At 48.9% G+C, this 27,399-nt stretch overlaps 2 protein-coding genes across 3 annotated transcripts in view; both read left to right on the plus strand.

Annotated features, from left to right (window-relative positions):
- REEP5 (receptor accessory protein 5) overlaps positions 1 to 27,399 on the plus strand; it is an 806,416-nt gene that overhangs the window by 629,800 nt on the left and 149,217 nt on the right. The window lies entirely within an intron of this gene.
- Positions 1 to 27,399, plus strand: part of MCC (MCC regulator of WNT signaling pathway) — a 475,168-nt gene that overhangs the window by 435,793 nt on the left and 11,976 nt on the right. For both annotated transcript variants that reach the window (XM_050793047.1, XM_050793048.1), the window contains 3 exons: positions 5,341 to 5,575; positions 10,721 to 10,927; positions 16,437 to 16,537. In XM_050793047.1, the coding sequence (XP_050649004.1) occupies positions 5,341 to 5,575; positions 10,721 to 10,927; positions 16,437 to 16,537 (543 nt within the window). The remainder of the gene's footprint in view (positions 1 to 5,340; positions 5,576 to 10,720; positions 10,928 to 16,436; positions 16,538 to 27,399) is intronic.

Genomic DNA, 27,399 nt, shown 5'->3' on the forward strand with positions numbered 1-27,399 from the left:
AAGCGGGAGAGGGAAGCCAGAGGGGCTGTGAGGTTTATCTTGAAATTAAACTTTATCCACTAAAAGCATTTTAAAGCTCTGTGCTTCCAACAGGGTTAAGATCTGTGGGCTGAGATCTTTTGTTATTTTTTTTTTCTTATTTCCTTCCTCTTTGAAAACTATACTCATAGCAAAGAGGGTAAAACAAAAGCCTTCCCTGCCTGCCATGGACCAGGCTCCGGGCCCTAAGGGTGGCAGCGCCTGGCAGTCTCTGCCTGCCTGCGTTCGTGTTCCCCAACAGGGCTAGGTGATTTCTCAAGTCTAGTCAACCACTGGTGGCTTCTGTTCTCCCTGGGATGGAGAGATTCTGGATGACCTGCAGACGGCCGACAGCTTAGGGGATCTCTGAGTCTGGTGTTGGGGGTGTTAGGTGTTGTGGGACTGTTGGCAAAACCATCAGGAAAGTGGCCACCCGTCCCTCCTCCTCCCACAGGACAGGTACTGTGTGGCAGCACCAGCTGCCTGCTTCAGGGCCTGCCGTATCCTTTCCACAACTTAGTGAGGCAGGAACCCTTAGTATTCCTATTTGCTGCAGCCCAGAAACATTGGGTAATTTACTCAGGGCCATAAAGCATGTAAGTGGCAGAGGAGGAACATTTATCCAGATCTGACTGACATCAGAGACCTGCTCGTAGACCCTGACAGCCACGAGGGCAGCCAGGAGCATCGTCGCCTCTACCTAGAAAACCTGGGCGCATCCAGTCACCTCACAGGCTACTGAGCAAATGCCCCCTTAGCCTGAGGGGGAGACCAGTGCTTCTCACATCTGAGCGTGCGTCAGAGCTGCCTAGAGGATATATGAAAACACAGATTGCTGGACCTCAGATTCCAGTCAATGACTCTGGAGGTCTTGACAGCAGGCCCCAGAATGTGCATTTCTAGCAAGTCCCCAGGTGCTGCTGGTGCGGCTAGCCCAGGACACCTCTTGGAGAACTGCTGGGGTAGACCAGTCCTGCTAAATGGAAAATCTGCCAAAATATTATCACTTCAGTTCCTGCAGGGTAATTAGAGAATGCTGGCTTTTACTGCTCTTTGAATTTTGTGATTTTTATTTTAAATGAAAGTCTACAAAAGGTGTTTTGGGTATAAATTTATATTTCCCAAAAAGTAGTCTGAAGAAAATATACCACAATGTCTCGTGGGTGGTAAACACACAGGTGTTAGTTATTCTGTGTTTTTCTACAGGTTTGAAATTTTTCAAAATAATTTTTAATGAAAGGAAAGACTAGAGGTGTAAGTAAACCCCACGCCCTGTGTCCCAGCTTTACAAGGAAGGATTTCATTCCTGAAACCTCCCAAGTAACTGGAAGAGAAGCGCTGCTGTCTGCCAGCGCCACGCTGTCTAAACATGCCGAGGCTGTGAGCACATCTCCACCCTCAGCCCTGTCTGTGGAATGCTTTGCAAACAGTGCCAGTACTTGAGTTTGCTCTAATTTTGTCATTCATTCGCCTATGGAACATTAGATGCCTGTCCCTCCACATCAGTGTTGACGATCTGTGAAGGTGAGCTCGTGAGCTCTGCTTGGGGGTTTTGTGCGAGGCGTGCCTGCTGCTGAGCCGGTTGCAGGCAGACAGGCCTTCACTGAGATGCCGAGAGTCCTTTGGATGGTCCTGCGATGCACAGCCCAGCTCCTCAGTGCCCTCTGCTGTGGGCGCGGTTTGCTGTCTTTGCATTTCCCTTGAGCTGCCTCGTTTCACTGTGGAATAGTCCGTGAAATGTTGCAGCTGCAGGATGTTGCTGCTTCTCCCCCTCATCCTTTTTAAAATATAGCTTGAGAAAACGTAATGCTGATGATCAGTAGTCATTTTTATCCTTCTCCCTGCCTTCCCTGCTCCCACCTTGCTGCAAGCTGCTAGCATCTCTCCCTGGAATTGTTGCTGTAGCTCCTGAGGTGCACCCCTGCCTCTGCCCTGGCCTACCTGCATCTCTCCTCACCCTAGAGGCCAGAAGGGATCCTGTTATAACAATAAGGCAGATCACATCCCTCCCTGTTAAAACCCCCAATGGCCTCCATCCTAATCCTAGAGAAAAAGACACAGCCCTTATAAAACGCTGTATCACCTGGCACCTGGCCCCTCCCACGCACTCCATCTCTGACCACATCTCCTCCTTTCTCTCCCCTGCCTGACTGTGCTTCAGCCACCATCTCGTTCTGCTGGCTGCACTCCCCACCTAGAGCCTTTGCATTTACTGTGTCCTGCAAACATCCACGCAGCTCCCTCTCGCGCCTCCCTTAGGTCCACCCTAATGTCACTGGATCACGCAGGCCTTCCCTGCAGCTCAATCACAAATAATAACCCATGCTCACTCTGCACTCCCCACACCTCTTCCCTGCTTCATTTTTCACCCTTTCATGGACTGTGTATTTCACTTCCCGGCCTCCTCTATTAGAATATGAGTTCCTTGAGGGCAGGGATTTTTCCAGGACCCCATAGTTGGCACTCCAATATTTCTTGAACAGATGAATGATAGCTTCTGTGTTTATTGAGTGCTTACTATGCACTGGGCACTGTTCTAAACACTTCTAATATTTTTTAACTTTGAAGTTCAGGGGTACATATGCAGGGTTGTTACACAAGTAAACTCATGTCATGGAGGTTTGTTGTATAGATTATTTTATCACCCAGGTATTAAGCCTAGTACACATTAGTTATTTTTTCCAGTCCTCTCCTTCCTCCTATTCTGTACCCTCAAGTAGGCCCATTGTTTGTTGTTCCCTTCTACGTGTTCATGTGTTCTCATCATTTAGCTCCCACTTATAAGTAAGAACATGTGTATTTGGTTTTCCGTTTCCACATTAGTTTGCTAAGGATAATGGCCTCCAGCTTCATTCATGTTTCTGCAAATGACATGACCTCATTCTTTTTTTATGGCTACATAGTATTCATAGTATATATGTGCCACATTTTCTTTATCCAGCCTACCACTGATGGGCATTTAGGTTGATTCCATGTCTTTGCTATTACAAACACTTCTAAGTTTACCTCATTTATTCCTTACCCTGACTTTATGAAGCATATACTATGATTACCTTCATTTTAGAGATGAGAAGACAGGGAATATTCCAAGTATATAAGACACGTGGGTCACACATAAAGATAGCACGTAAATCAGAACCAATGGGAGATGGATCTATATGGAGAGATCTATACCTAGATATAAAGAGAGAGATCAAGATCGATCTCTTGATATAGATATCTAGTAAATCACAAACAGTGATTTATTTTAAGGAATTGGCCCATTTGATAATGGAGCTGGCAAATCTGAAGTCTGCAGCTCCGGCTAGAGACCCAGGGAAGAGTTGATGTTGCAGTCTTGAGTCTGAAAGCTGTCTGGAGTCTGAAAGCTATCTGGAGGAAGAATTTCTTCCCTCTTGGGGGATCTTTCTTTTCCCTTAAGGCCTCTCTGATTAGATGAGGTTCTCTCACCGCATGGAAACAGTCACCCTGCAGTGTCTTGATTTTAATGGTAATCACATGTAACAAACACCTGCACAGCAACGCCTAACCTAGTGGTTGACCAAGCAACTGTGCACAGAGCCCAGCCCAGCTGACATGGAAACTTACCGGGCACAGCCTCTGAAGAGGTGGTGTTGAATGGTCAGGCTGATCTTGCTCGCCTTATCTCCAAGGGACTTCCCACCCGTCCTGATGGGACAGAGGGAGTGAGACACAGCCCCAAAGGGTTTCTGTTGCTCAGGGGTTTCCCATCCTAGAAGGGGTTCTCTGACTTGAAGACTACCCCGAGCCCTAGGGTAGCCTGTTCCTTCTGTGAACAGCAAGGCTCCAGCCACCATCTCTCTTCAGCTTTTCTCTCCCCGGAAGCCTTGTTTTCGTAGCAATGTGCCATGTACAAGAATGGGCCTGCCCTCACTCACGTCTAGGCTGTGGAGACTACACCTGCTGAGTTGGGGTCCTGGCTGTTACCCTTTTGCAGTGTGAGACGAGGAGTGCAGACCTGGATTTGTGGCATCTGGCAGCCTGTGGAGATCACTCCTGGCCCCTGGCATAGCTTCTAACTACAGGATTCTGGGGACAAGGACAGGGCTGTGGGATGAGGCTGCGCCCAAGTCTAGTTGCACCTCTTTCCAGCCGCATGATTCGGCTGACTACTAATGTCTGTGAGCTTCACTTTCCAAATCTGTAGCAACAGGCATGACAACACAGCCTGGCCTGTTTTGATGCGAGGTCAGTAGGCCTCTGCTTGTTCCTCTGCCATCTTCAGACCAGTTCCATGAGGGACAAGTCAAGCCTAGGGAGGCCCAGTGCAAGTGCAGAGAAACTGCTGTTGGTGCACACTGGCCTCAGAGTCCTCGACCGAGTGGAGTGGGCCTTATTCAGAGGCACGGGAGCAGCCTGCCCACTGCTGGAAAAGGCCAGAGCCCACTTGAGAGCCGTGGCCTCCGTTTTCCAGTGGCATTCCCCGTTTCACGATGGTTTGGTCCCCTAGAAACGTTCCCGGGCCACCACAGGCCTGGGGTTCAACTGGGGGCTCCCTGCCCGGTCACAATTCATCTTGGGCTGCCAAGGGCCCTTGGGCCAGCCGGAGTCCCTATAGTGGACACTATTCTCAGACTATGCTGTGGAGGCCTAGGGGTACCCCACTCCCAAAGTGATTATTGCTGTGTTGTGCACCCCTGTGTTTTTCATGGTACATGTTGCAAACAACAGAAGTAATCACCGCAAAACAGCCCCCTTCAGTGCTGTTCCGCAGGGACAGCTGCCACAGCCTGGGATACCTGCACGCACGTTTGAGGGTGTGACATGCATCTGTGGATCACGCCATAGGTGTTTTGTGCTTCAACTTCTGTTGCCTTAAATATCCCTTTTTTAAGTTCTGACCACATGAATATCTTTTTTATTACATATATATTATCTTTTAACCTATTTCCTCAAAATATCACCACCATTGTCAATATCACTATAATTTCACATATTACAATGATCGCTGTAATGTCCACATGATTGCCCTCCTTTTGATAGGTGTGATAATTCACTAAACTGTATTTTAGATTACATTCCTTTGTATGTGTATCTTTTTGCTTCTGTGGAATTAATTCCTTAGAAATTCATTTCTAGAGTCCACAGTGTTGTGTCAAAGAGTGTAAACATTTGTTATTCTTCATACTTAATTCTCTCCTAAAAGTTATTTTCCTATGCTGTGATGCATACTTATTTTTGGATTACCATGTAAATAACAGTGGGGAGAGGGAATTTGGAGAAGAGTGAGGAGAAAAGATCTATTCGCCATAACTTGGAATACCACAGGGTGGTGGATCTTTTTTTTTTCTTCTTCCTCAGCACAACCAGCTCCACAGCCAGTAGTTGCGACACTGAGTTCACTAAAGAAGACGAGCAGAGGCTGAAGGATTATATCCAGCAGCTCAAGAATGACAGGGCTGCGGTCAAGCTGACCATGCTGGAGCTGGAAAGCATCCACATTGATCCTCTTAGCTATGACGTCAAGCCCCGGGGAGACAGCCAGAGGCTGGACCTGGAAAACGCAGTGCTGATGCAGGAACTCATGGCCATGAAGGTATGTGGTGGGTGGGTCCCGTGCACGAGGCTGCCACCAGGAGGAAATCTAATCGACCTCTGAAAGCAGGTCCAGCAGATGAGGAGGAATCAACCCCTCCTGTTGAGTCACCTCTGCCCAGAGAAGAGCCAGATCCTTGTTTGTAGACAGAGCTGGTTTCACTATGTCTGGGGATCACTTGGGCTGGGTGTTTCTGGACAGGGGAGTTGAATTCTAAGGGATTTCTCAGGGTGTCCCAGCCCAACTTTGGAGCCCTTCATCTAAGAGAAGCCAGGTCAGACCTCTGCAGGGTGGAGCCTCTGTCCATCTAAATTGACCCCTAATCTCAAGAATGCTTGGAAGTATGTCTTGGGTTGCTGATGCTGGTGTTAACTCCCGGCAGGGGGAGAACAGGGTGAGTCCAGTTGTAGAGTTTGGCCGAGAGCCCTGATTTCCTGACATCCTGTACCTTTGGTGCAATGTTGAGCCTGCTCAGACCATAGTGCCCTCCAGTGAAGGTGTACAGTGCTGTTGAGGTCAGTGTTTCAGTGGATCTGAAACACTGGGCCTTTCAGCTGCTGGTGGAGATGTCTTCCTGCTGGCGTTTCTACAGTAGGGAGCTTTCTTGGAAAGCTGGTGTCCCCTACTGGGAAGTGGCTAAACTGCCATCCCTACAGCAGGACACCACTTTGCCTGTTTCTGGTGTAGAGTGCCAGGCATCAGCCCTTCACCTGGTACCTGCTTTCAGAAGGCAGCTCTGGTATAAGTAAGAGCATATCTGATATTTGTCCTTGGTTCTGTGACAGAGTTTCAGAAACCCTTGGAATTTCTTGCTGTGCTAGGGGCGTCTTTGTGATGCTGATGAGGTGACTTATGGTGAGCCCTAGACAGCTTCAGAATGTGGGCTGGTCATCAGAAGGACCAGGTGTGTGATGGAGGATTGGGACTTTCAGCCACCTGACCTCCGGGGAGGGGAAGAGAGCCAGAGATTGAGTTCCATCCTGTGGCCAGTGATTTCATCAGTCATACCTGTGTAATGGAGCCTTAATAAAAACTCTGGACCTGAAGCTCAGAGAAGCTTCCTGGATGGTGAACACACTGATGTGCCAGGAGGGCGACACACCCTGATTCAGTGGGGAGAGGGCCCAGAAAATCTGCATTTGGGACTCTCAGCCTTTGCCTTGCTTGTACCCTCTTATAATAGAACAATAATCATAAGGATAGTGCTTTCCTTCATTCCGCAAGATGTTTTAGCAAATTACTGACCCTCAGAGGGGTTGTGGGTTCCCCCAAATTTGTAGACAAGGCAGTCAGAAGTATAAGTGGTCGGGGGCCCATCCTGCTGGAGACTTGGGGCAGCATCTGAAGGGAGGGCAGCCTGTGGAAGACTCTGCCCTTGACCTGTGAGGTCTGCACGAACTCCATGTAGTTAGCGTCAGGACTGTACTGCAGCGCACACAGGTGGAGTGGGAACAGAAGAACAGCCTGCTGGGAGCGTGGTTCCATGTCACTGCACCCTGCGTCTCAGACCACAGCACAAGTGGGAACTTGCCTGGGGCTGCTCCTGCAGATCTAGGGTCAGCACACGACTCTGCTGCCGGCCCTAACTTGCTTTCCACATGCCACTCTCCTTCGAGCAAAGGCCTGAATTTGCGCGGCCTCAGATTCTGCCATGCCCGTGGCTCCCAGAAGTGAAGATGGGAGGGGGTTGTTCTCTGGCAGAAGCCAGGTCATGGTCAGGAACTGGAGTCTAGCAAGCCAGAGCGGGTCGTGGCAGTGCTGAGTTAATGGCTCCGTTTGGGATCAGTACTGTCCGCAGCAGGGTGAAAAACAACCCCCTGGTCGCACTGTCTCTGTAAAGTGGAGGGGAGCTGGCGGCAGCAGCCATCCTGACGCCCTCAGGGGTGACTCACTCAGCACAGCCCTGTCCTTGGGAGCTTCTTGAGCTAGAATTTGGGTGAAGTTTGGGAAGACACTAGGCAGTGGTAACAGATGCAGGAATCTCACCTCCCACCCCCACCCCTGTGATTTCCAAACTGGCTCATCTTCATCCAGCCACCCAGCTCCCATCCCAGCCTCTCTCTGGAGAATCCTCACGCTGCTTTGGCTGATTCCACCTCTCATTGCCTATGAGCCGGCCTTGGGTCCATCATCCAACCGGGAGCCCTCTTTGCAGACTCTTGCACGCTGTGGCACAAGCCCTGAGGCCCCCCTTCCATCATTTATTCCAAACATTGTGTTTCTTTTGGCCAAACACTAAGGATTTCCTTTTTAAAATTGGCCAATATGTAGGGTGATAAATTTACTGGTATTCTAGCCAAGAAAGACATTTTTGTTGGAATAAAAGTTCTAATACTCCCTTTGCCACTTGAAAATAAAATGTGTACTGATCTTAGAAATTTTCTAAAAAAGTAGAAAAGCTGGGAGGAGAACAATCCATAATATTATGATCCAGGGCAGCCATTACTAGCATTCTGGCTTGGTTCCCTGTGACTTTCTTGAAGGCCAAACATCAGAGTTGTCTCCTTTTCCTCTGAGTCTCTCACAGTCTGCTTGGGGATGTGTGCTTACCCATACCAAATCCATTATCCAGCAGGTTATGTTGGATTTTCACCATTTTCTAGGATCCAATTGCTGAGAAATTCAAGTTTCTGTTTTTGTCATACCTTTTGTTTCTAGATGATCTGCTTGGCTCCTTTTCAAGTCCATTCTTCTTTTTGTTGTTGTTTGTTTGTTTGCTGTTTTGAAACAGGGTCTCACTGTGTTGCCCAGGCTGGAGTGCAGAGATGCAGTCATGGCTCATTATAGCCTCGCCCTGGGGCTGGAAGTGATCCTTCTGCCTCAGCCTCCCGAGTAGCTGGGACTACAGGAATGCACTGCCCTACCCAGCTGATTTTTTAAGTTTTTTTTTTTTTTTTTTTTTTGTAGAAATGGGGTCTCACTCTGTTGCCCCGGCCAGTCTCAAACTCCTGGCTCAAGTCATCCACGCACCTCAGCCTCCCAAAGTGCTGGGATTACAGGTGTGAGGCACCAGGCCTGGCCTTCTCTTCCTTTTTGAACGTATTATCCCTTCATTATGACTCCTATATCTCTTTGTTTTAAATCTTTGTTTTCTAGTTTTCCACATTGTTATTTCCACTTCTTGTAAATGCTGACTCTTACTTTTTGCATCTGCGCTGATTCGTCCTCATTTCCTCAGTGGTGGGGGCAGGGGGAGAGAATGCAAGCACCAGCTCATCCTCCGTGGAAACGTCTTCTGTGGGGCCCTGTGGATCCTGGGTTGCAGATGTCCCTACAGAGTGGTTCTGTGTTTAGATCTGTTGGGACTCATCAGTTTCTGAGGTTTGGGACTGGTTTTTGTTAGGTTCTTGACTCAGGATTCCTATACCACACCTACACATGACACGAGCTTGAGGTTTAATTCCTCGAAAGAGATTTTCTTTTCCCACCCAGAGCCTGAGAGATGACAAGTTTACTTGCCACATCTCCAGAAAGGAAGTTTTCTAGTGTCTTATTCTGGGCAGCCTATTGAGAATCCTGCGCCCGTAGGGGTCTGAGCTGTGGCTCTCTGCCTCAGAGGCCACGCCCTGGCCTTGGGTAACACTAAGCCCCCAGGTGGAGGGCCCGAGGACAGTCTGGCGCCTTGCTGGCCAGTGTGTGCCCTCCTTGCCGTTCCCTGTGGCAGAGTTCCCGCTTCATTTCTGGCACCCATGGGTTTCTCTTTCCTTCTTTCAAGCATGCACTTGTATGTATGTTTGTTCTGGAAGCAACCATTGCGTGAGCTCAGTATGCAGTGCTGCCGGAACCTTCAGAATCCTGCTTCCAATGGCAAAAGATCCGAAGGTTCTGGGCGTGGCATACCTTTCATTCTGGCATTTCTGTCTGATATTTAGGGGAAAGAAGGTTGGTGTGTTCTGAGTAGTTTACTGAGCACATTGACTAACGTCCCTCTTGAGGGGTGCCCTCTAGCTATTTCCCCACACTGGAGAGTGAAAACATCTACCCACCAGTCCAACTTACCCAGGAGAGTGCACCAGGCCTGGGACTAATTACCTCAGAAGGGTCACTTCAAGGGTGGCCAGAATCTGAACTAACCTCAGGTGAGTTCGTCTCAAGGTGGGCTGGGAAGGCTGTACCTGGTGGCCGTGGGCTGGTGGAGTCACCCTCCAGCAGAAGTGTGGGGACAAGAATCATGCATGGGCTCACCTTGAAAGGGAGGGAGGCGGTATAGCCCTGAGCCAGACAGCTCAGCTGCAGTCTCTGGCTCCACAGCTTACCCAGTAGCCATGGGTAGGGGGATTTCCCTCTGTGTGCCTCAGTTTCCCATCTGTCAATGGAGATAGTCGCAATACCTACCCCAGCTTGGGAAGATGAAATGAGCCATGTCATGTGAACACTTAGCACAGTGCCACATGCTCAGTAAAGGCTAGTGGCTGCCATTGTTATTGGCTCCTGGTCCCAAGATGGCACGGTCCTATTTTGGATTCACTTCTTACTCTCCACTCATCGCTCTCATTTGAGTTCTTAGGATACTTTTAGAAGTTGTCTGATGAGCAGTCACCTGTGAAGGATGCTGTTTCTGTTGATTTCATTTGGGCCCTGAGAAGTAGGCAAGAGCCAGAGGTTGATGCTGCTGCAGGCATTTGCCGCCTGCCTGGCCCAGCTGCAGGGCAACGAAGGTGCCGTGGGAGTGGTTAAATACGTGGTTGGTGCTGTGGAAACCAAAATGGGAATTGGAAGGGACTTGGCCAGAAGAAGTCTTCCATGGATAGGTGACTTTACAGCCTCTGGCAGGTGCAGCCCAGTCTCTGCAGACCAGAGAATGGGTTTCCATTGAGGCCCATGTGCCTGTGTGGGGGCTCTATTTGTTAGAAAGGTTTTTCCTATATTGAACAACAATCTACTTGCCTGTAACTTCTACCCTTTTGTCTCAGGTCTAGTCCATAGACTGACAAAGTGCATGACCTTATCCACACGTCATTCCTTCAGAAGTGTGGTGACAGGTGCCATGTCTCCTCCCACTCATCTTACTGCCAACTTCAAAGTGATAACTGTACCGCAGGCCTGTGGGTCATAGCCGGGGACCCCCACCCACCCACTTGGCAGCAGCCAGCCCTGCTCTCAGATCGTGGGTGCCTCATGTGCTCTGTGCTCCTTGCTCTGTAGGAGGAGATGGCCGAGCTGAAGGCCCAGCTCTATCTACTGGAGAAAGAGAAGAAGGCCCTGGAGCTGAAGCTGAGCACGCGGGAGGCCCAGGAGCAGGCCTACCTGGTGCACATTGAGCACCTGAAGTCCGAGGTGGAGGAGCAGAAGGAGCAGCGGATGCGGTCCCTCAGCTCCACTAGCAGCGGTGGCAAAGACAAACCCAGCAAGGTAGGGCCGGAGTGGCTTGGGGACACCCTTAGGCTCAGGCCTCCCTGACTGCCCAGTGACCACTGGCCACACCTCACCACCCTGCTGCCTCAGTTCTTGTATTTGCATAGGAACTGCAGGCCATTCGTAGGTATCTAAGAAGGTGACATTTTGAGTGTAACGAAACCAATCTACATTTTAGAAATACCAAATCTCACTTTATATAGTAGTTGAAACCTTTTCACATATCACAGTCACATCAGAGGGGTGATCTCTGCAGCTGTCCACTGATACTGGTCTCACCTCCTTCATCTAATCCTCTGTCACACGGCAGCCCTCATTTGTTAGTTTATCGGTACAATAGTGCCCCCTTTATCCACAGGGGATGCGATCCAAAATCCCCCATGGATGCCTGAAACCACAGATAATACTGAACCCTTATATATTCTGCGTTTGCCCCTATATATACATACCTGTGATGAAGTTTAATTTATAAATTAGGCACAGTAAGAGATTAATAACAACTAATAAAATATTAACAGAACAATTATAACAATATGTCAGCATCATTACTGTTGCACTTTGGGGCTATTATTACATGACATAAGGGTTACTTGAACACAAGCAGTGTGACACTGACAGTCGATCTGATAACCGAGACAGCTACTAAATGACAGATGGGTGGGGAGTGTCTGCACTGTGGCTATGCTGGACTAAGGAATGATTTGCAGCTCAGGTGGGATGGCGCAGGACAGTGCAAAGTTTCATCACGCTGCTCAGAATGGTGCACAATTTAAAACTTATTGTTTATTTCTAGAATTTCCCATTGAATATTTTCAGACCATAGTTGACCTTGAGTAACTGAAACCTCAGAAAGCAAAACTGCAGTGAAGGGGGAGCTGCAGTACTTCTGTTCCAATGGTTGCATTTATTGTCGCCCTTAAGCCTTACAGGTCTGAGGAAAGAAGGTTATCCCCATTTACATGAGAGAAATCAGGCTCACAGAAGTCAGGAGTCTCACAGCTGAGAAATGGCAGAATTGGGACTTAGCCCAGATGCACTAACGGGCTCTCTTCCTTCCACTGCATTTCCTCCTTGACTCCTTCCTGCTGGCATTGCTGCCGTCACAGGGTGGTAAGCAGGAAGCAGCCTGCGGGCAGAGGAGGAGGAAGGAAGCCTTGGGTTACGAAGTCTACATCATCTGAAAGTGGGCTGTCTGGTGATAGAATTTTGCAAACTCACTCTCTTATCAGCCCCCAGGTGTTTTTTTCTGGAATCCAAGTTCATTCCATTATCCTGTATTTCAGAATTTTCCAAATACTGCATTGGAAAAAAAATAACTGTGGACTCTAAAGAATTATATCCCTTGTCCAAGGGTCCTCTATGTTCTGTGCATCATATTTTTCTATTCCTAATAAATGCAAGCTTCTCTTGACCCCCATTTGTTTCAGACCCAGGACTCGCAGACATATGCCAACTTGCTAGTCTAATAAGCGGCTTCTCATAGCACAAGTGCAGGATCGTCTCCAGGAGAGCCATGTACCTGGGAAAGAAGGAACAGTGCTGATGTCATGTGACAGTGAATTGTCACTCCCTATGTAGTTGAGAACTCTGAAGTATGATTCACAAATGACCACAGCTACACCTTTCCCCACCTCCCACTTGCTGAGGAGCCAAGGCAGGACACAGCTGTGGCACCCGGCCAGGCCAGCCCTCCCAAGACCCTGGCTGCTTTTTATTTATCCATTCAGTTGATAAATGCGATTTGGCACTCACAGCGTGCCAGGACCAAGGCAGGGTGCTAGAGGCAGCTCTGTGGTAGACAGGCAAAGTCTGTCCTCCAGGAATTAACATTCTTAGGGGGAGACTGGTGGGCAAACAGATGATCACAGAGCAATGAGAGAATGTCCCCAGTGCAAGGATCAATTATTGGCATCATGGGAGGACACAAGCCAGACACAAATGTCCACTTTGGAGATTCAGGACAGGTTTTCTGGAAGGAACGAACTTCGGAGCTGAGCCCCAGTGGATAGTGGGAGGTAGCCTGTTGAAGAGGGGCAGGTGGAGCGTCAGGGGAGAGAAGAGGTGCCCCCAGGCTGATGGGACAGCATGTGCAACGGCCCGGAGGGGGAGTGGAGTTGATGCACTGGCTGGAGTTATCTTGAGGACCGTGCGGAATCGTGGAAGGGTCCTCAGCAAGGGATGATGTGATACAGTTTGGGCTTTAGAGAAGTCACTATGCCAAGTGCACTATGACGCCGTCTGCCCAAGGCTGGGGGAGGTGAGTCACTGTGCAGCCACGCAGTGCTGTATCTGGGTTCACATGGAAGTGTCTGGGGCTCGGGAAGATGAGGTTTTCTGTTCCATACAAACACCTTCAAAATCTCTCTCTTTTTTTTTTTTTTTTTTTTGCCTTTTGAATTTGCTAGCAGTCAGTTAGGGACACAGCCGAAGAGACAGAACATTAGTGTTTGTGTGTGTTCTTAGGGTGTGGTGGAAATGGAGTTACCAGGTTCTTGCCAGAAGGCCCATGAACTGAGCATTTTCCCCTAGTTCCTCATATTTATTTTGACTGGGTGAAACACTGTTCTGTGGAGTGGCTTCAAAGTAAGGAAATTTGGCCGGACGCAGCTCATGCCTATAATCCCAGTACTTTGGGAGCCCGAGGCAGGTGGATCACTTGAGGTCAGGAGTTCAAGCCCAGCATGACCAACATGGGGAAACCCCATCTCTACTAAAAATACAAAAATTAGCTGCGCATGGTGGTGGGCACCTGTAATCCCAGCTACTTGGGAGACTGAGGCACAAGAACTGCCTTGAACCTGGGAGGCGGAGGTTGTAGTGACCCAAGATTGCGCCATTGCACCGCAGCCTGGCTCAAAAAAGAAAGAAAGAAAGTAAGAAAATTTCTCTGATGGCAAAGGCCAGATGATTTTTTTTTTAACACTACAGTAAGAACCTTTATAAGAGTACGTTGTGTTTTTCAGGTAATGAAGTAAGAGTGAGCTGATTATCTTGCCTTTCAAATACTAGATCCATTTACTGTTTGAATAAAATCTCCCATCTGGGCTACTCCTCTGGGCTCACCTGTTGCTGGATGAGGCGAGCGTCTCGAGGAGGGGTCAGCACTTTTCTGTGGAGGGTCACACAGTAAATGTTGTAGGCTTGTGGGTCGCTTGGGTGCGGCTGCAGCCACTCAGCTTTGCTAGTGTCCAATGCTAGCGCAAAAGCAGAGGCAACAGGGAGACCAGTGGCCATGGCTGTGTTCTAGTAACACTTTATTTAATTATTTATTTATTTATTTTTATTTTATTTTATTTTTATTTTTTTTGAGGTGGAGTCTCACTCTTGTTGCCCAGGCTGGAGTGCAATGGTGCGATCTTGGCTCACTACAGCCTCCACCTCCCAGGTTCAAGTGATTCTCCTGCCTCAGCCTCCCAAGTATCTGGGACTACAGGTGTGCGCCACCATGCCTGGGTAATTTTGTATTTTTAGTAGAGATGGGGTTTCACCACGTTGGTCAGGCTGGTCTCAAACTCCAGACCTCAAGTGATCCACCTGCCTCAGCCTCCCAAAGTGCTGGGATTACAGGCGTGAGCCACCGTGCCTGGCCTCTAGGAACACTGTATGTATGGATGCTGACATTTGAATTTCATGTAATTTCTACCTGTCACAAAATACTCTTCTTTTGACTTTTTTATATGAGTTTAAAAACAGGAAAATCGTTCTTATCCTGTGGGTCATCAGAAGCAGCTGGTGGGCCACATTTGGGTCTCGAACATTCTTTCTTGCTCTACCGGGTGGGTGCTTATGCTTCTTTAAAAAGCTTCCCTCCAGCTAGGACAGCTGGATTCCAAATCTTATCCAAGCTGTATTAGGTTTCTGAAATTCTTGTCTGTGTGCACCAGATACTGCCAAGTATATTCAGAGAGAGGCACCATGGATGAGACAGAGCAGTCCCTGTCTTGAAGGAGTCTCATGAAATGTTAACATCAAATGGGAATGGATATACAAAAAGTGAGGATATTGTGGGAATATCAACATATTCCAAGGGTGGACAGGGGACTTGGGTCTCTGAGCACAGGTAGGTAGACAGGAGGTGGAAGGCGGCCCAGGCAGAAGGCATGGCAGAGGGAAGAGCACTCAGGTGTTGGCAGTGCCACTGCCAAGGAACTGCCTGGGGAGACCATGTGCCTGGACTTCAGCACTGAATCCGTGCCTCTCTGTAGCTCACATCTTATAACATTTCCTGTTTACGGCCAGGTGCGGTGTGATCCAGCACTTTGGGAGGCTGAGGTGGCTGGATCACCTGAGGTTGGGAGTTCGAGACCAGCCTGACCAACATGGAGAAACCCCGTCTCTACTAAAAATACAAAATTAGCCGGGCGTGATGGCGTGTGCCTTTAATCCCAGCTACTTGGGAGGCTGAGGCGGGAGAATTGCTTGAACCCGGGAGGCAGAAGTTGCAGTAAGCTGAGATCGCGCCATTGCACTCCAGCCTGGGCAACAAGCGCAAAACTCCATCTCACATTTAAAAAAAAAAAAAAAATTCTGTTTACATTCCATCTCCTGCAACAGATCGCAAGCTGTTTATTCTCAGGCCTGTAGCTCGGCAGCTCCTCGTGTCCATTGAGAGATCATCCGATGAATGCCTTCCCCCGGCCACATTACTATATAGTGAGGCTGCTGCCCTCTGTGTGCATGGACCGTAGAGCACTCAGGCACGGTCACTGTTTGAATGGTCTTAGCTCTAGGATTTGGAGCTCTGGCTCTTGAGTTTCCTCATCTGCAGGGTGGGAGGGTTTGCTTTAGATGATGTCAAGGTCCCTGTCTAATGCTCATCCATGGGGTGGGGTGCACTTCTGTTTTCCTCCTCCTCTGCTGAGTTTTCTTGATGATTACACTGAACCCAGTAAAGCTCCTAAATCTAAAGGAGATTGCTTTTCTCCCAGGGAGACGTGGGATGGGGCACCAGGGATATTCCCGGCTATTTCTCACTTGTCTTATATGATTACGAGAGGCTTTACCTAGTGGTCAAGAGATTGATCTGGGGCCACACAGCTTGGGTTTGAATCCTGGTTCCCCCATTTCCCAGCTGGTGACTGGGCAGCATAACTCCCCTGTGCCTTCATTTCCTCCTTGGTAAAATGGAGATAATGATAGTTCCTGCCTCAGAGAGTATTTGTGATTATTAAATGATTGACTGCATATGGCGTGCTTAGACCAGTGCCTGGCATCGGTGTGCGCTCAGAGCATGCTGGGTGTCATCCCCACTGTGCTGGCCAACCTGCAAAAGGAACCAGCGGTCTGGGAGCAGAGGGGGCTGTTTGGCTTGCTGCCACGTTTTCCCCTTTAGCGTGATCTGAGGGTGCCACCCGGCACCCACCCTGCTGCCATCACTGCACAAGCCACCTACCGCGCTCTGCCGCAGGTTTCCAGGGTGCTGCCAGCTTGGATTCCAGTCTGACAGGAATGTGCTTGCTGTCCAGCTTGGATTCGGGTCTAACCGGAATGTGTTTGCTGTTGTCAGGAGTGTGCCGATGCTGCCTCCCCAGCTCTGTCCCTAGCTGAACTCAGGACGACATGCAGCGAGAGTGAGCTGGCTGCGGAATTCACCAACGCCATCCGTCGGTAAGCACCCTTTCCCCACCCCAACCGGTGTTTATCCTTGGCATGGAGGCTTGTTCTGAGTTCTCTTGGCAGCTCCTGAAAGGAGAAGGTGCTGATGTGTTCCGCTTTACCCATGTCTTGGAAGCCAGAAATGGCGAAGGCCTGTTGGTGCCCGGCCTTTCAAAACACTGAGAAGAGAGAGCACTTAAGAGACAGCACTTAGGCAGTCATCGCTGTGAATAAGAAAATGCCTCTTCCTTTCCTTTTCTGCTATATTGTTGCATTGGCTAGAAACTTCGGGACAGTGTTCACTAGTGAAGTGAAAACAGGCACTCTTACCTTGTTTCCAGCTTCAGCAGGAGTCCTCTCCTTCAGCACTGGAAGCAGGAAAAAGCCTCGCCTATTTCTTTAGTTCTGGGAAGTTTTCCTCTATGATTTCAGTGTTTCTTTCCCCTCACCGCCCCGCAGTTCTTTATCTCCTTCTGCAAGGAGAAACAGATGCTGATTCATCCAGCTCTGTCTTCCGCATCTTCACTTTTCATACCTACTTTCCGTCACTCCTTTGGCTCCGGGTTCTAGAGCAGCATTGTCCAGTAGAAATGTAATGTGAACCACATAGGTAATTTTAAATTTCCCAGTAGCCACATTAAAAAGGAACAAAGACAGCTGCAATTCACTTTAGTAACGTTTTATTTAACACAGTATGTCTAAATTATTTTAACGTATAGTCAATATTTTCTAAAACTACTAATGAAATCTTCTATCTTTTTTTAACTAAGTTTTCAAAACCTGGTATGTATTTTACACCTCAGCATATCTCAACTTCAGACATTTCAAGTGCTCAAGAGCCACATGTGGCTAGTGGCTGCCCTGTTGCATAGTTGCCGTCCTGGAGAGAGAGAATTTTTTGGCTCAGTTTTCCAGTTCACTAATTTATTCTTTAGTTAGGTTCATTGTGATGTTTGACCTATATGTTGAGATATATGTTGAGTTTTTTTATTTTGGTGATTAAATCTGTCATCTCTTTTTTAGTGATAGGCATCTCTTTGAGGATTTTTATAATGCTTAATTTATTTTTTTTTGGGGCGGGGGAGAGGGTCTCTCTCTGTTGCCCAGGCTGGAGTGCAGTGACGCAATCACAGCTCACTGCAGCCTCAATCTCCCAGGCTCAAGTGATCCTCCCACTCCAGCCTCCCAAGCGTTGCTAGGACCACAGGTGCATGCCCCCACACCTGGCTAATGTTTTTTTTTTTTTTGAGACAGGGTCTCCTTATGTTGTCCAGGCTGGTCTCAAACTCCTGGGCTCGAGTGATCTTCCCGTCTTGGCCTCCCAAAATGTTGGGATTACAGGCATGCACTACCATGCCCGGCTCTTAAATGCCTTCATCTTTTTTGTCTGCTGTATTAATTCTGTTTCTTCACATGTAATTCTTTTCATAGTTGAGTTTTGTGACTTTTTCTTGGTGTTTGCTTTCTTTAAATATTCAGTGGTTCTTGTTTGTGTGTTCATTCTTGTATTTTGAATTCCTAGGTCACCTGTTTGAGATTTGTTTTTGTTTTTTGTTGTTGTTGTTTGTTTTTGAGACAGAGTCTCCCTCTGTCTCCCAGGCTGGAGTGCAGTGGTACGATCTCGACTCACTGCAACCTCTGTCTCCCAGGTTCAAGCAATTCTCCTGCCTCAGCCTCCCGAGTTAGCTGGGACTACAGGCACGCACCACCACGCCTGGCTAATTTTTCGTATTTTTTAGTAGAGATGGACTTTCACCATGTTGGCCAGGCTGGTCTTGAACTCCTGACCTCAGGTGATCCACCTGCCTCGGCCTCACAATGTGCTGTGATTACAGGGGTGAGCCACCACGCCCAGCCGTCCTGTTTGAGAGTTCTGATTCTACTTATTACAGCCTGCCACCCAGAAAATGTAGCCAGGTCCTTCAAAGTGCTGTCAGCTGGGTCGTATCAGAAGCTGTCTCCTGGGCTTTCTGTGTCTCCTGGCTAATAACAGCCCTCTAGTCTGCGTATCTGACCCAAGCATCTGGTCCCCTCCTGTGCTGGTAGCCAACACCTCTGGTTGGAGCACCTCTGAATCCCCTTCTTCCTTTTGCAGAGTATTTTTCTGCATGCATTTTGAGTTGCGGTTTTCTTTTCAGGAAGAAGAAAACATCTGCCTTTCATTTGTTATGACTGCGCATGGTTTCTGATATACAAAGAGCACTCCTTTCTAAGATGCTCAGAGGTTTTAAAAAATGTCTTTCCTGTCATTTCTGGGTATTTAGGGTGGGAGGGGAAGGCTACTGTGTATGTTCAGTCAGCTAACTTGATCCAGCGGGCCTGTTTATAGGATGGCCTCCAAGCTGATGGTGGATGGAAGGTTGCCTTGTGGGGAACTTCACTGAACTTCACTACCTTCCTGATTGACTGTCACTTTTTGTCTTTCCTTCCAAGTTGTAATAGCTCAGTTTTTACTCTGCCAGAGCCTCTGGCCATGTAGGTAAATGGTAATTGCTCTGCTTGGGGCGGGAAGAGAAACACTGCGTAGAAAAATGCCCTTAACAAATCCTAGTGACAACCGTGCCAGAAACAGGGGATGGAAATCCACTCCCTGTTTCCAATGGGAGCCATTTGGATATTGTATCTGTAAGCTAAGCCCCTAAGTTTTTCAAATTCCCCAAACCTCAGAGGCCTTTGCTGGCACAAGGAAGATGCAGGTTGTGCTGACTAAACATAAAGAGACTTCATTTATTCTGTCAGTCAGGATGGATTTCCAATAATCCGCCTTAAGTTGGTTAGCATGGATTTCTAATCAAGACCCAGATGGATGGAGCCAAGCACAAACTTACAGAGGTAAAGGAAAAAGGAAAATAACATAGTGATACTGTAAATATAGCTTAGAAACTGGGGTCATCACTTCATGAGGGGTTACAATATACACACCTCGGGGCTGCAGTTTGGGTTTCTGTTATATACTTTGATGAAATGATTCCTGAGGTTTTTATTTGAAAAAATCCAATGGAAACGAACACCTTTTTGGAAGGTATTAAAAAACAGCCGAGCCGATGTTGAGGTCAGCTGGGGGAGTCTTACCAGCATTTTCAGCAGTATTTCTCCCTTGAAAAAAGGAGGCTGCCGGACACCAAAACTGTGGGCGCAGGCATCCAGACTGAAAAGATCCGGCGCAGGCATCCAGACTGAAAAGATCAGGTGTCGCTAAGGGAGGAGGAAGAGGCTAAGCCACGGGCTGTCCTTAAGGAGAAGCAGCCATCCCGGGGAAGGTGCCCTGTGACACTTCAGTCACTGGTTCTGGGTCATGACACTGTCCCCAACCCAACCTCCCCTTACCTGGCCAGCCCTTGTCACCCAACTCTGGCTCTCTCAGTGTGTCTTCTCTTAACTTTCTTCTGTTTGGAACAAAACCAGGGCTCCATGCCACCCCACCTTTACTGTATGTATAGCTTCCATCTGGTCTGATTTCGTTCCCCCGACTTCGGTGAACACTGATTGCAGTTTGTTGGCTCTGGTATTGCCATAAAACCCCATCTGGATGACCAGGTTTCCAGTCTGGCACACGAGATGTTTTCTTACCAGGGTATCTTGTTTTCACTCTTGTCCGTTCAGCCTGTGTGCTGTAAAAGCCTTCTCCTCCTCAGATCTGCCTCTCAGCCTTGGTCCTAGTAAAATTTGACTGATCTTTCCGCCAAGGAAGTGATCTATAAAAAGGCAGCTAAATAAGGGAATCTTCAGAAATGACTTTTTTGTACTCACATGGCTCTTGTGCAGCCTGCCCTCGGGGCCCGAGCACAGCTGAGAGGAGCAGACTAGTTCATCTCAGTCATATTCTTGGGAGGCAGCCGGGAGCAGGTGCTGCTCTTCATGTGATCCCGGGGTGGGGACTGGGACAGCAAGGCTGAGGGATCTCTCAAGGTCACACAGTGAGGCGGTGGGGAAGTCTGCATGTTTCTACATTCTCTGTGGGGACCCCTTGCACCCCACATGTGCTGGCAGTGTTGGGCTTGCTTGCAGATAAGTGAGCTGAGCCCACTCGTTTATCCGAAGACTCTACCTGCTGTGTGGCTGATGTGGGCAGTGAGAAACCTCTGTGCCTCCAGTAAAGAGCCGCGTCTTAGTCTGTCAGTGCGGAAGGCAGATGAGGTGCCACGGCAGGAGGCGGACTTCCTTAAACACACAGAGCTGTAGAAGCAATGGCATATGTTAGCCTAAGTCATGCGGATAAAACGGTAAGGATCTGAGCCGGGTGCTGTGCATACACCTGGAGTTCCAGCTACTGGCGAGGCCGACGCAGGAGCATCCCTTGAGGCCAGTTCAAATCCAGCCTGGGTAACATAGTGAGACCCCGTCTTTAAAAAATAAATAAGTAAAATATATGTTTAAAGTACGGATCAGTGCTTCCTCAGTGCTGAGAGGCAGGAAGTAGGTGTGCCGCTCCTCACCATGGTACATCGCCTGTGCCATGGCGAGGAGCAGCGCCTGGTGCTGCCTCACAGGCATTCGCCTTTCACTGTACCCGGGAGCAGGATGGGGCGAGCCCCACACACGGCCTGCAGGAGTCGGCGCCCTGCCCTCCAGGAGGCTGCAGTCATTTAGTCACAGACCCTCCAGGGGCTGCGCCTAGCCCTCCAGGGAACTGGGATATGCCACCTGTGTCTGCATGTTTGCCAGATGGTTCTGTAAAATGCCACGTTAAGGCAATCGACAAATCACAGTGGCCGTTCTGTCCAGGGACAGGATGTCCCTGACCCATCCACCAGAGGAGGGCTTCCTTTCCTCTCTCTGCTGAATAGCAAGCCCGCAAGCTGCCGCTGCTGGAAGACAGAGCTGTGTGCCAGAGCCTGTAAGTGGCAGGAGGGCCCTGTCTGGTCATTGTAATCACAAGAGACCAGATCTGTGGAAGTGGCCACAGAGGAAGGGGCGGACACGGGAGGCAGCGTCCCAGGGTTCACAGAGACAGAGTGGGAACTTCCCCCACTGTCCTTGGCCATGGACAGCCACTGTGCAGGTCACTCGGATGGGGAAACTCCTGGTGGGAGACTTGAAACATCTACCAGCAAGGGAGGCTCAGAAGCTGAGAAAAGAAAGAAGGCCAAGCACATCAAGATGGGGGCGGGTTAAGAAGAAGAGAGGCAGGAAGGGAAGACAAGTGGTTTGAGAACCTTCGCTGTGCAAGCAGCAGAACTATCAAGGAGCTTTTTAAAGAAGGCACAGCTTGGCGCAGTGGCACATGCCTATAGTCCCGCTATTTGGGAGACTAAGGCAGGAGGATTGCTCCAGCCTGGGCAGCACAGTGAGACCCTACCTCTTCTGAAAAGGAGGAGGAGGAGTCACCAGAGCAGGCTCGTGTGCTGCTAAGAATAATCCAATACAAGGAGAGAAATCTTTCAGGGTCCAAGAGTAACCTTACAGGATGTGAATCTGATGGTTACCCTGTAATCATTTTTGTAATCGTTTTTTGTCATTGTGTAACAAATCATCATAAATGTGGCTTAAAACAGCACCCGTTATTAGCTCACAGATTCCGTGCGTCAGCATTCTGGACGCAGCATGACTGGCTTCTCCACCTGGCGTCTTGCAGGGCTGCAAGTGAAGTGTCATGTGGGGCTGTGCTCTCTCCAGAGGCTCTGGAGAGGCCTCTGCTCCCGCTGCTGCTGATTGGGGTGGAATACAGGTCCCTGGGGCTGCATGGCTGGGGTCCCATTTTCTCACTGGCTCTTGGCCTGGGGACTGTCAGCTCCTAGAGCCCTCACACTCCTTTGGCGTGGCCCCTCCATCTGCAAAGCCAGCAGCGAGAACCTCCCTCGGACAAATCCCTCCCATGCTCCAACTCTCTTTCCAGGAAGAGCCCAGACCCTTTTAGCGGCTCACCTAATTAGGTCAGGTCCACTCAGAAAAAAAACCTCCTTATCTTAAGGTTAGCTGGGGGACCTTAATTACATCTGGAAAATTCCTTCACAGCAGCAACTAGCTTAGGGTTTGATGAAATAACTAGGGGACGTGTGTGTACACTAGAAGGCAGAAATATTGGGGCCATTTTAGTATTCTGCCTATGGTACCCAATTACTGACAACCTCCCGTGGCCCTGAGTGTGTCCAAGCTCCTTGGTCAGTTGTGTGATCTCGCCTGGGCTGTTTTCCACGCTCACCCCCTACCCATGCCTCCGCCTACCCACACCCGCCTACCTACACTGCCGCGGGACTGCTCTTCCTCCTCTGCGCCTCTGGGGCTTCACTTTTGCAGCTGCTTTTACCCTGGCCCCACCCAACCGCATTCCCCAGACATTCACATCAGCGTGACTTCAAGCTATCTGTAAAATGGATCCGGATGGTCCCTCCCTCCACCTCCCAGCAGAAATGACACCGTCTCCCACTTCTTTTTTGGTTCCAATGCACCATGAATTTCCTTCTCTCATAGAACACTTCATTGCTCATTTCTTAGTGTGCCTCGTTCTACCCCCAACTCCCTCCTTGCCTCTCAGTCCCCCCACAGAAAGAGAGTCCTTTTAGGGCCAGGAGTCATGGCTTACTCAGCCAAGTATATGACTCCAACTCTGATGTCTTCAGCTGTTCCCTCTAAATGGTCCCTAACTTAATCTCAACCTCACGCCCACTAGACATCTCCACCCAAATATGCTAGAGCCTCAAAACAGCACATCCAAAACAATTCTGTTTCTTCCTGCCCTTTGAATAATTCCTATTTATGTTAAAAATCCCCTTCTCCTAATGATCCAGGATTATAACTTGTAAGTCTCCCCTCCCTACCTCTCGTCAGCAGGTCATATTTCCTTAAAATCCCTTCCATTCCTTTCCATTGCACTGACCCTCAGAACTCCAGAGTAGTGTCCTGAAGGGCCATTCTGCAGTTCGATTCTGCCGCCAGAATAGCTTAGAACATACTTTGGATTAGGGTGCTGTGCATAAACACCTTCAGTGCCTTGGCACTCAAGATTGTCCGTAGGTCCCTAACTTAACTTCCTAGCCCATATTTCAAATGTTTCCCCATGCTTGATCTGTAGTCCAGCCCCTCTGGACAATTCATCTTTTCCAAGAGCACACCCTTTGCTTTATCCCTGATTCTCCCTCATCGTTTCCAATCAGAATGCTCACCTTCCTGAAGCTTCCTTCAGTCACCTCCACCACGTATCTTCTTTCTATTCTCTGAGTCTTCTGTGGTACTTTTTTGAGACAGGGTCTCACTCTGTCATCCAGGCTGGAGTATAGTGGCACAATCACAGCTCTCTGTAGCCTCAACCTACCCAGGCTCAAGCGGTCCTCCCACCTCAGCCTCCCAAGTAGCTGGGACTACAGGTGCACACCACCACGCCTGGCTGATTTTTGTATTTTTAGTAGAGACAGGATTTCACCATGTTGCCCAGGCTGGTCTCAAACTCCTAGGCCCAAGTGATCTACCCACCTCAGCCTCGCAGAGTGCTGGGATTACAGGCGTGAGCCACTGTGCCTGGCCCTAACCACTCTACCCGTCAGTGGCCCACAGAGCCCTTGACTGTTAGCAGTGCCTTAGAAAAAGCCAGCAAGACTCCTCAAAGTTCAAATCCATGTCCAAGTTCAAAACCATCCACCCAACTGTAGAAAACTTCCAGACTTGCAGGAACCAACATTTGTCCATGAATGGAAGAAGGATAACACTAGTTGACCCCTATTTCAGCAACTGTGGATGAATACTGTTTTTGAACCACACAAAAAGTGGGATAAAATGAAAAGGGAACTGGGTGGGGTGCTTTTTAAAAGGGAGCCCCCACTGAACAAACAAGCAGCACAATCTTGACTGGTTCATTAGGAGGACCATTATTGTAAAAGGTGCTGTTTTATTTAAACTTGCACTTGCTGATTCTTCATATTTGGTTGATTTATAAAAGCAATCAAGTAATGGAAGTTGTGCTTAGAATTCCATAAAAGCACGTGGGTCTGCAGGACATTAATGGAATACAAAGGCTCCATTAGCATGCAGATCAACTGCTGAGCCCCAGAGCCAAGGGCCTAGAAGCACAGAGGGTGACGACTGAGGCTCACTCAAGGGACTGAGAGGGTTGTTGCTTGACTAATTGAGATTTATTTTACTTTTCTGTCATCCCCCCAACATCCCGAAAGCTCAAAGAGAAGTAGGCCTCGCCTGGGACCTCATAACGGGAGAGTGGTGGAGGGCTCTGGAACACACAGCAGCCACTGGCAAGGCCTGTGAAAACTCCAGATGGATTTCCTGGACAAGAAACATGTTCGTAGCAAAGTCTGGGCCAAAAAAAGTTAGACTGCTGTTGTCCTTGTGCTGCTCCTCCTGGCAAAACACAGCCACAGACATACCTGCGGAACCTCATTATCTGGGGACACTTGAGACTTAGCTCTGCAGGGCTGGCTGTTAAGCGGAGGTCTTGTTTATCTTGCACTCTGCTGTATTCCCTTTATGAATCGCAGGCTCCTTCAGCGACATGCGTAAGGGCACAGGCTCTGCAGACAGAATCCCAGGTGGGAGTCCCAGTTCTGCAAGTGACTGGCTGGGGGCAGGTCTCTTAACTAACCTTAAGTTCCTCATCTGTAGGCCAGGTGCGGTGGCTCACGCCTGTAATCCTAGTACTTTGGGAGGCCGAGGCAGGTGGATCACCTGAAATCAGGAATTCAAGACCGGCCTGGCCAGCATGGTGAAACCCCGTCTCTTCTAAAAATATGAAAATTAGCTGGGCGTGGTGGCAGGCGCCTATAATCCCAGCTACTCAGGAGGCTGAGGCAGGAGAATCACTTGAACCGTGGGGGCTGGAGGTTGCGGTGAGCCCAAGATCGCACCACTGCACTCCAGATAGTGCGAAAGAGCAAGACTCCATCTCAAAAAAAAAAAAAAAAAAAAAGTTCCTCACCCTTAAAAATGAGAATCATGATAGTACTGACTTCAAACGTTATGTGGGAATTAAATGACTATCCTTATAAAGGACTTAGAGACAGCTGTTATCTGCTGCCTGGATTTTCTAAAAAATAAGTAAACATTGTGGTGATTACCATGAAGGAAAGGGGATGATGTGATACAGTCACTGTGGAGATTTTTTTTTTCCAATGAAGTAACTGTAGTTTGCAATGAATAATATGAAGGAAATGGCGAGGTGTGGGGATGTCATAGCTCTGGGACATGAGTTTAGATGGGTGGTCAGGCTGCACCTCTCTGGGAGGTGACACTGAAGCTGAGATGAGGAGGAGAGAGGCAGAAGCACATCCGGAAGAGGCCCTGGCTGTGCAGGGATGTGCTGAGGACCTACAGGATTCCAGCAGGGCAAGGGTGATTCCAGCAGCCCAAAGGGCCAGCAAGCAGCGCTCAGGTCAAGCAGGGCCTTAGGTCCAGGCAAGACCACAGGGTTTATTGTAAGTGTAGGTGAAAGGCACTGAAGGGCAGTAACATGATCAGATCTGTCATGTGAAATGTTACCCAGCATGCTGTGTGAAAACCGGGGCAGAGGGATGCAGGGGCGGAGACAGAGAACCCAGTTAGCAGGCTGTCGTGGTTGTCCAGGTGAGAAGTGATGACCACTTGGCTGGGTGTAGTGACAAATGACAGGATGAGACTTGGTAGATAGGGTTTGTTGTTGAACAGATGTGGCGAATGAGGGGAGGAGAAGTTAAGCCTGACTCCAAGTAACTTAAACCACCTTTGCAAGAATTTTATCAGTGAGAAAACTCTTGACAGGGAGATCTGAGCCCAATGAGTAACCAGGTGAATGGTGGTGCCATTAGCCTACACAGGAGAGAGAGTGGCTGTTAGAGGTCATTTGGGAAGTAATCCTCTGGACATGTGAAATCACAGATGCCAGTTAAGAGGCCACCAATAGATAAGTGCAGAGATCCAAGAAAAGGCCTGAAGATCACTGTGGACGTTTTTAGGAAAAGGGAATGGAGGGTGTCCATTAGAGAAAAGGATAAGATAAAATACAGGCCAGGTCCAAGTCCTAAACAATACCCAGTATTTTGGAGTAGAGTATAGAAAGGGAGCAGCCAATGAAGCAGAATGAAATCCAGGCTCTGGAGGCCTTGTGCAAGCCATGAGCAAAGAGGCGGTCAGCCCTGCAGGTGATGCAGGCAGGTAAGAAAAGGACAGAAGGGACCGGACCACTGGATGCAGCAACGTAGAGATCACTGGTGAGCTCAGTGATCCACGTCAGTGGAGATAGAGCCTGACAGGTTAAAAGTAAGTGGAAGGTGAGGACGAGAGAAATCATGTATGCAGACAATTCTCTTAGTGACTAATTCCATGTAATCAGCAATTACTACGAAATTCCAGGCCTTGTGGCTGCATGGCTGTGACTCCCTGCGGTTTGGTCTGATTACAGCTCCTCTGACAGGTTTCCTGGCCGGCTGCGAAGCCACTCACAGCCTCATTGGGACTGGGCTCTTGCCCGATGACTCCTGCAGATCCTCATTTGGACTCTAATCAGAGAGTACCGCTGCTGGCCTTTTTATTTTAAGGAGAATACAACGTCCTTACTGATTGCTCACGAAGCTGTACTGCCAGGTTACCCAGGTACACCAGCAAGCACCACTTCCGAGGCTTGCTTGCTCTGCCCAGCTTACTGGCAAGCCACCTTAGTTTTCGTATTACCTTTAAATTCCCACCACGAGTCTGCCTCTTAATTCCCTGTGTATATTCCACTACCTTGAAACGTATCCCATTATGTTTCAATTAAAAATCCACCAGGTGGGATTACTCGGGCCTGTAATCTCAGCACTTTGGGAGGGCAAGGTGGGAGGACCACTAGAGCCCAGTAGTTTGCAACCAGCCTGGGCAACACAGTAAGACCCTATCTCTACAAAAAAAAAAGTTTTAAAAATTAGCCCAGCATGGTGGCGCACACCTGTAGTCCCAACCACTCAGGAGGCTGAGGT

This window comes from Macaca thibetana, chromosome 6 (genome assembly GCF_024542745.1).
Source record: "Macaca thibetana thibetana isolate TM-01 chromosome 6, ASM2454274v1, whole genome shotgun sequence".
Classification (NCBI taxonomy): Eukaryota; Metazoa; Chordata; class Mammalia; order Primates; family Cercopithecidae; genus Macaca; species Macaca thibetana.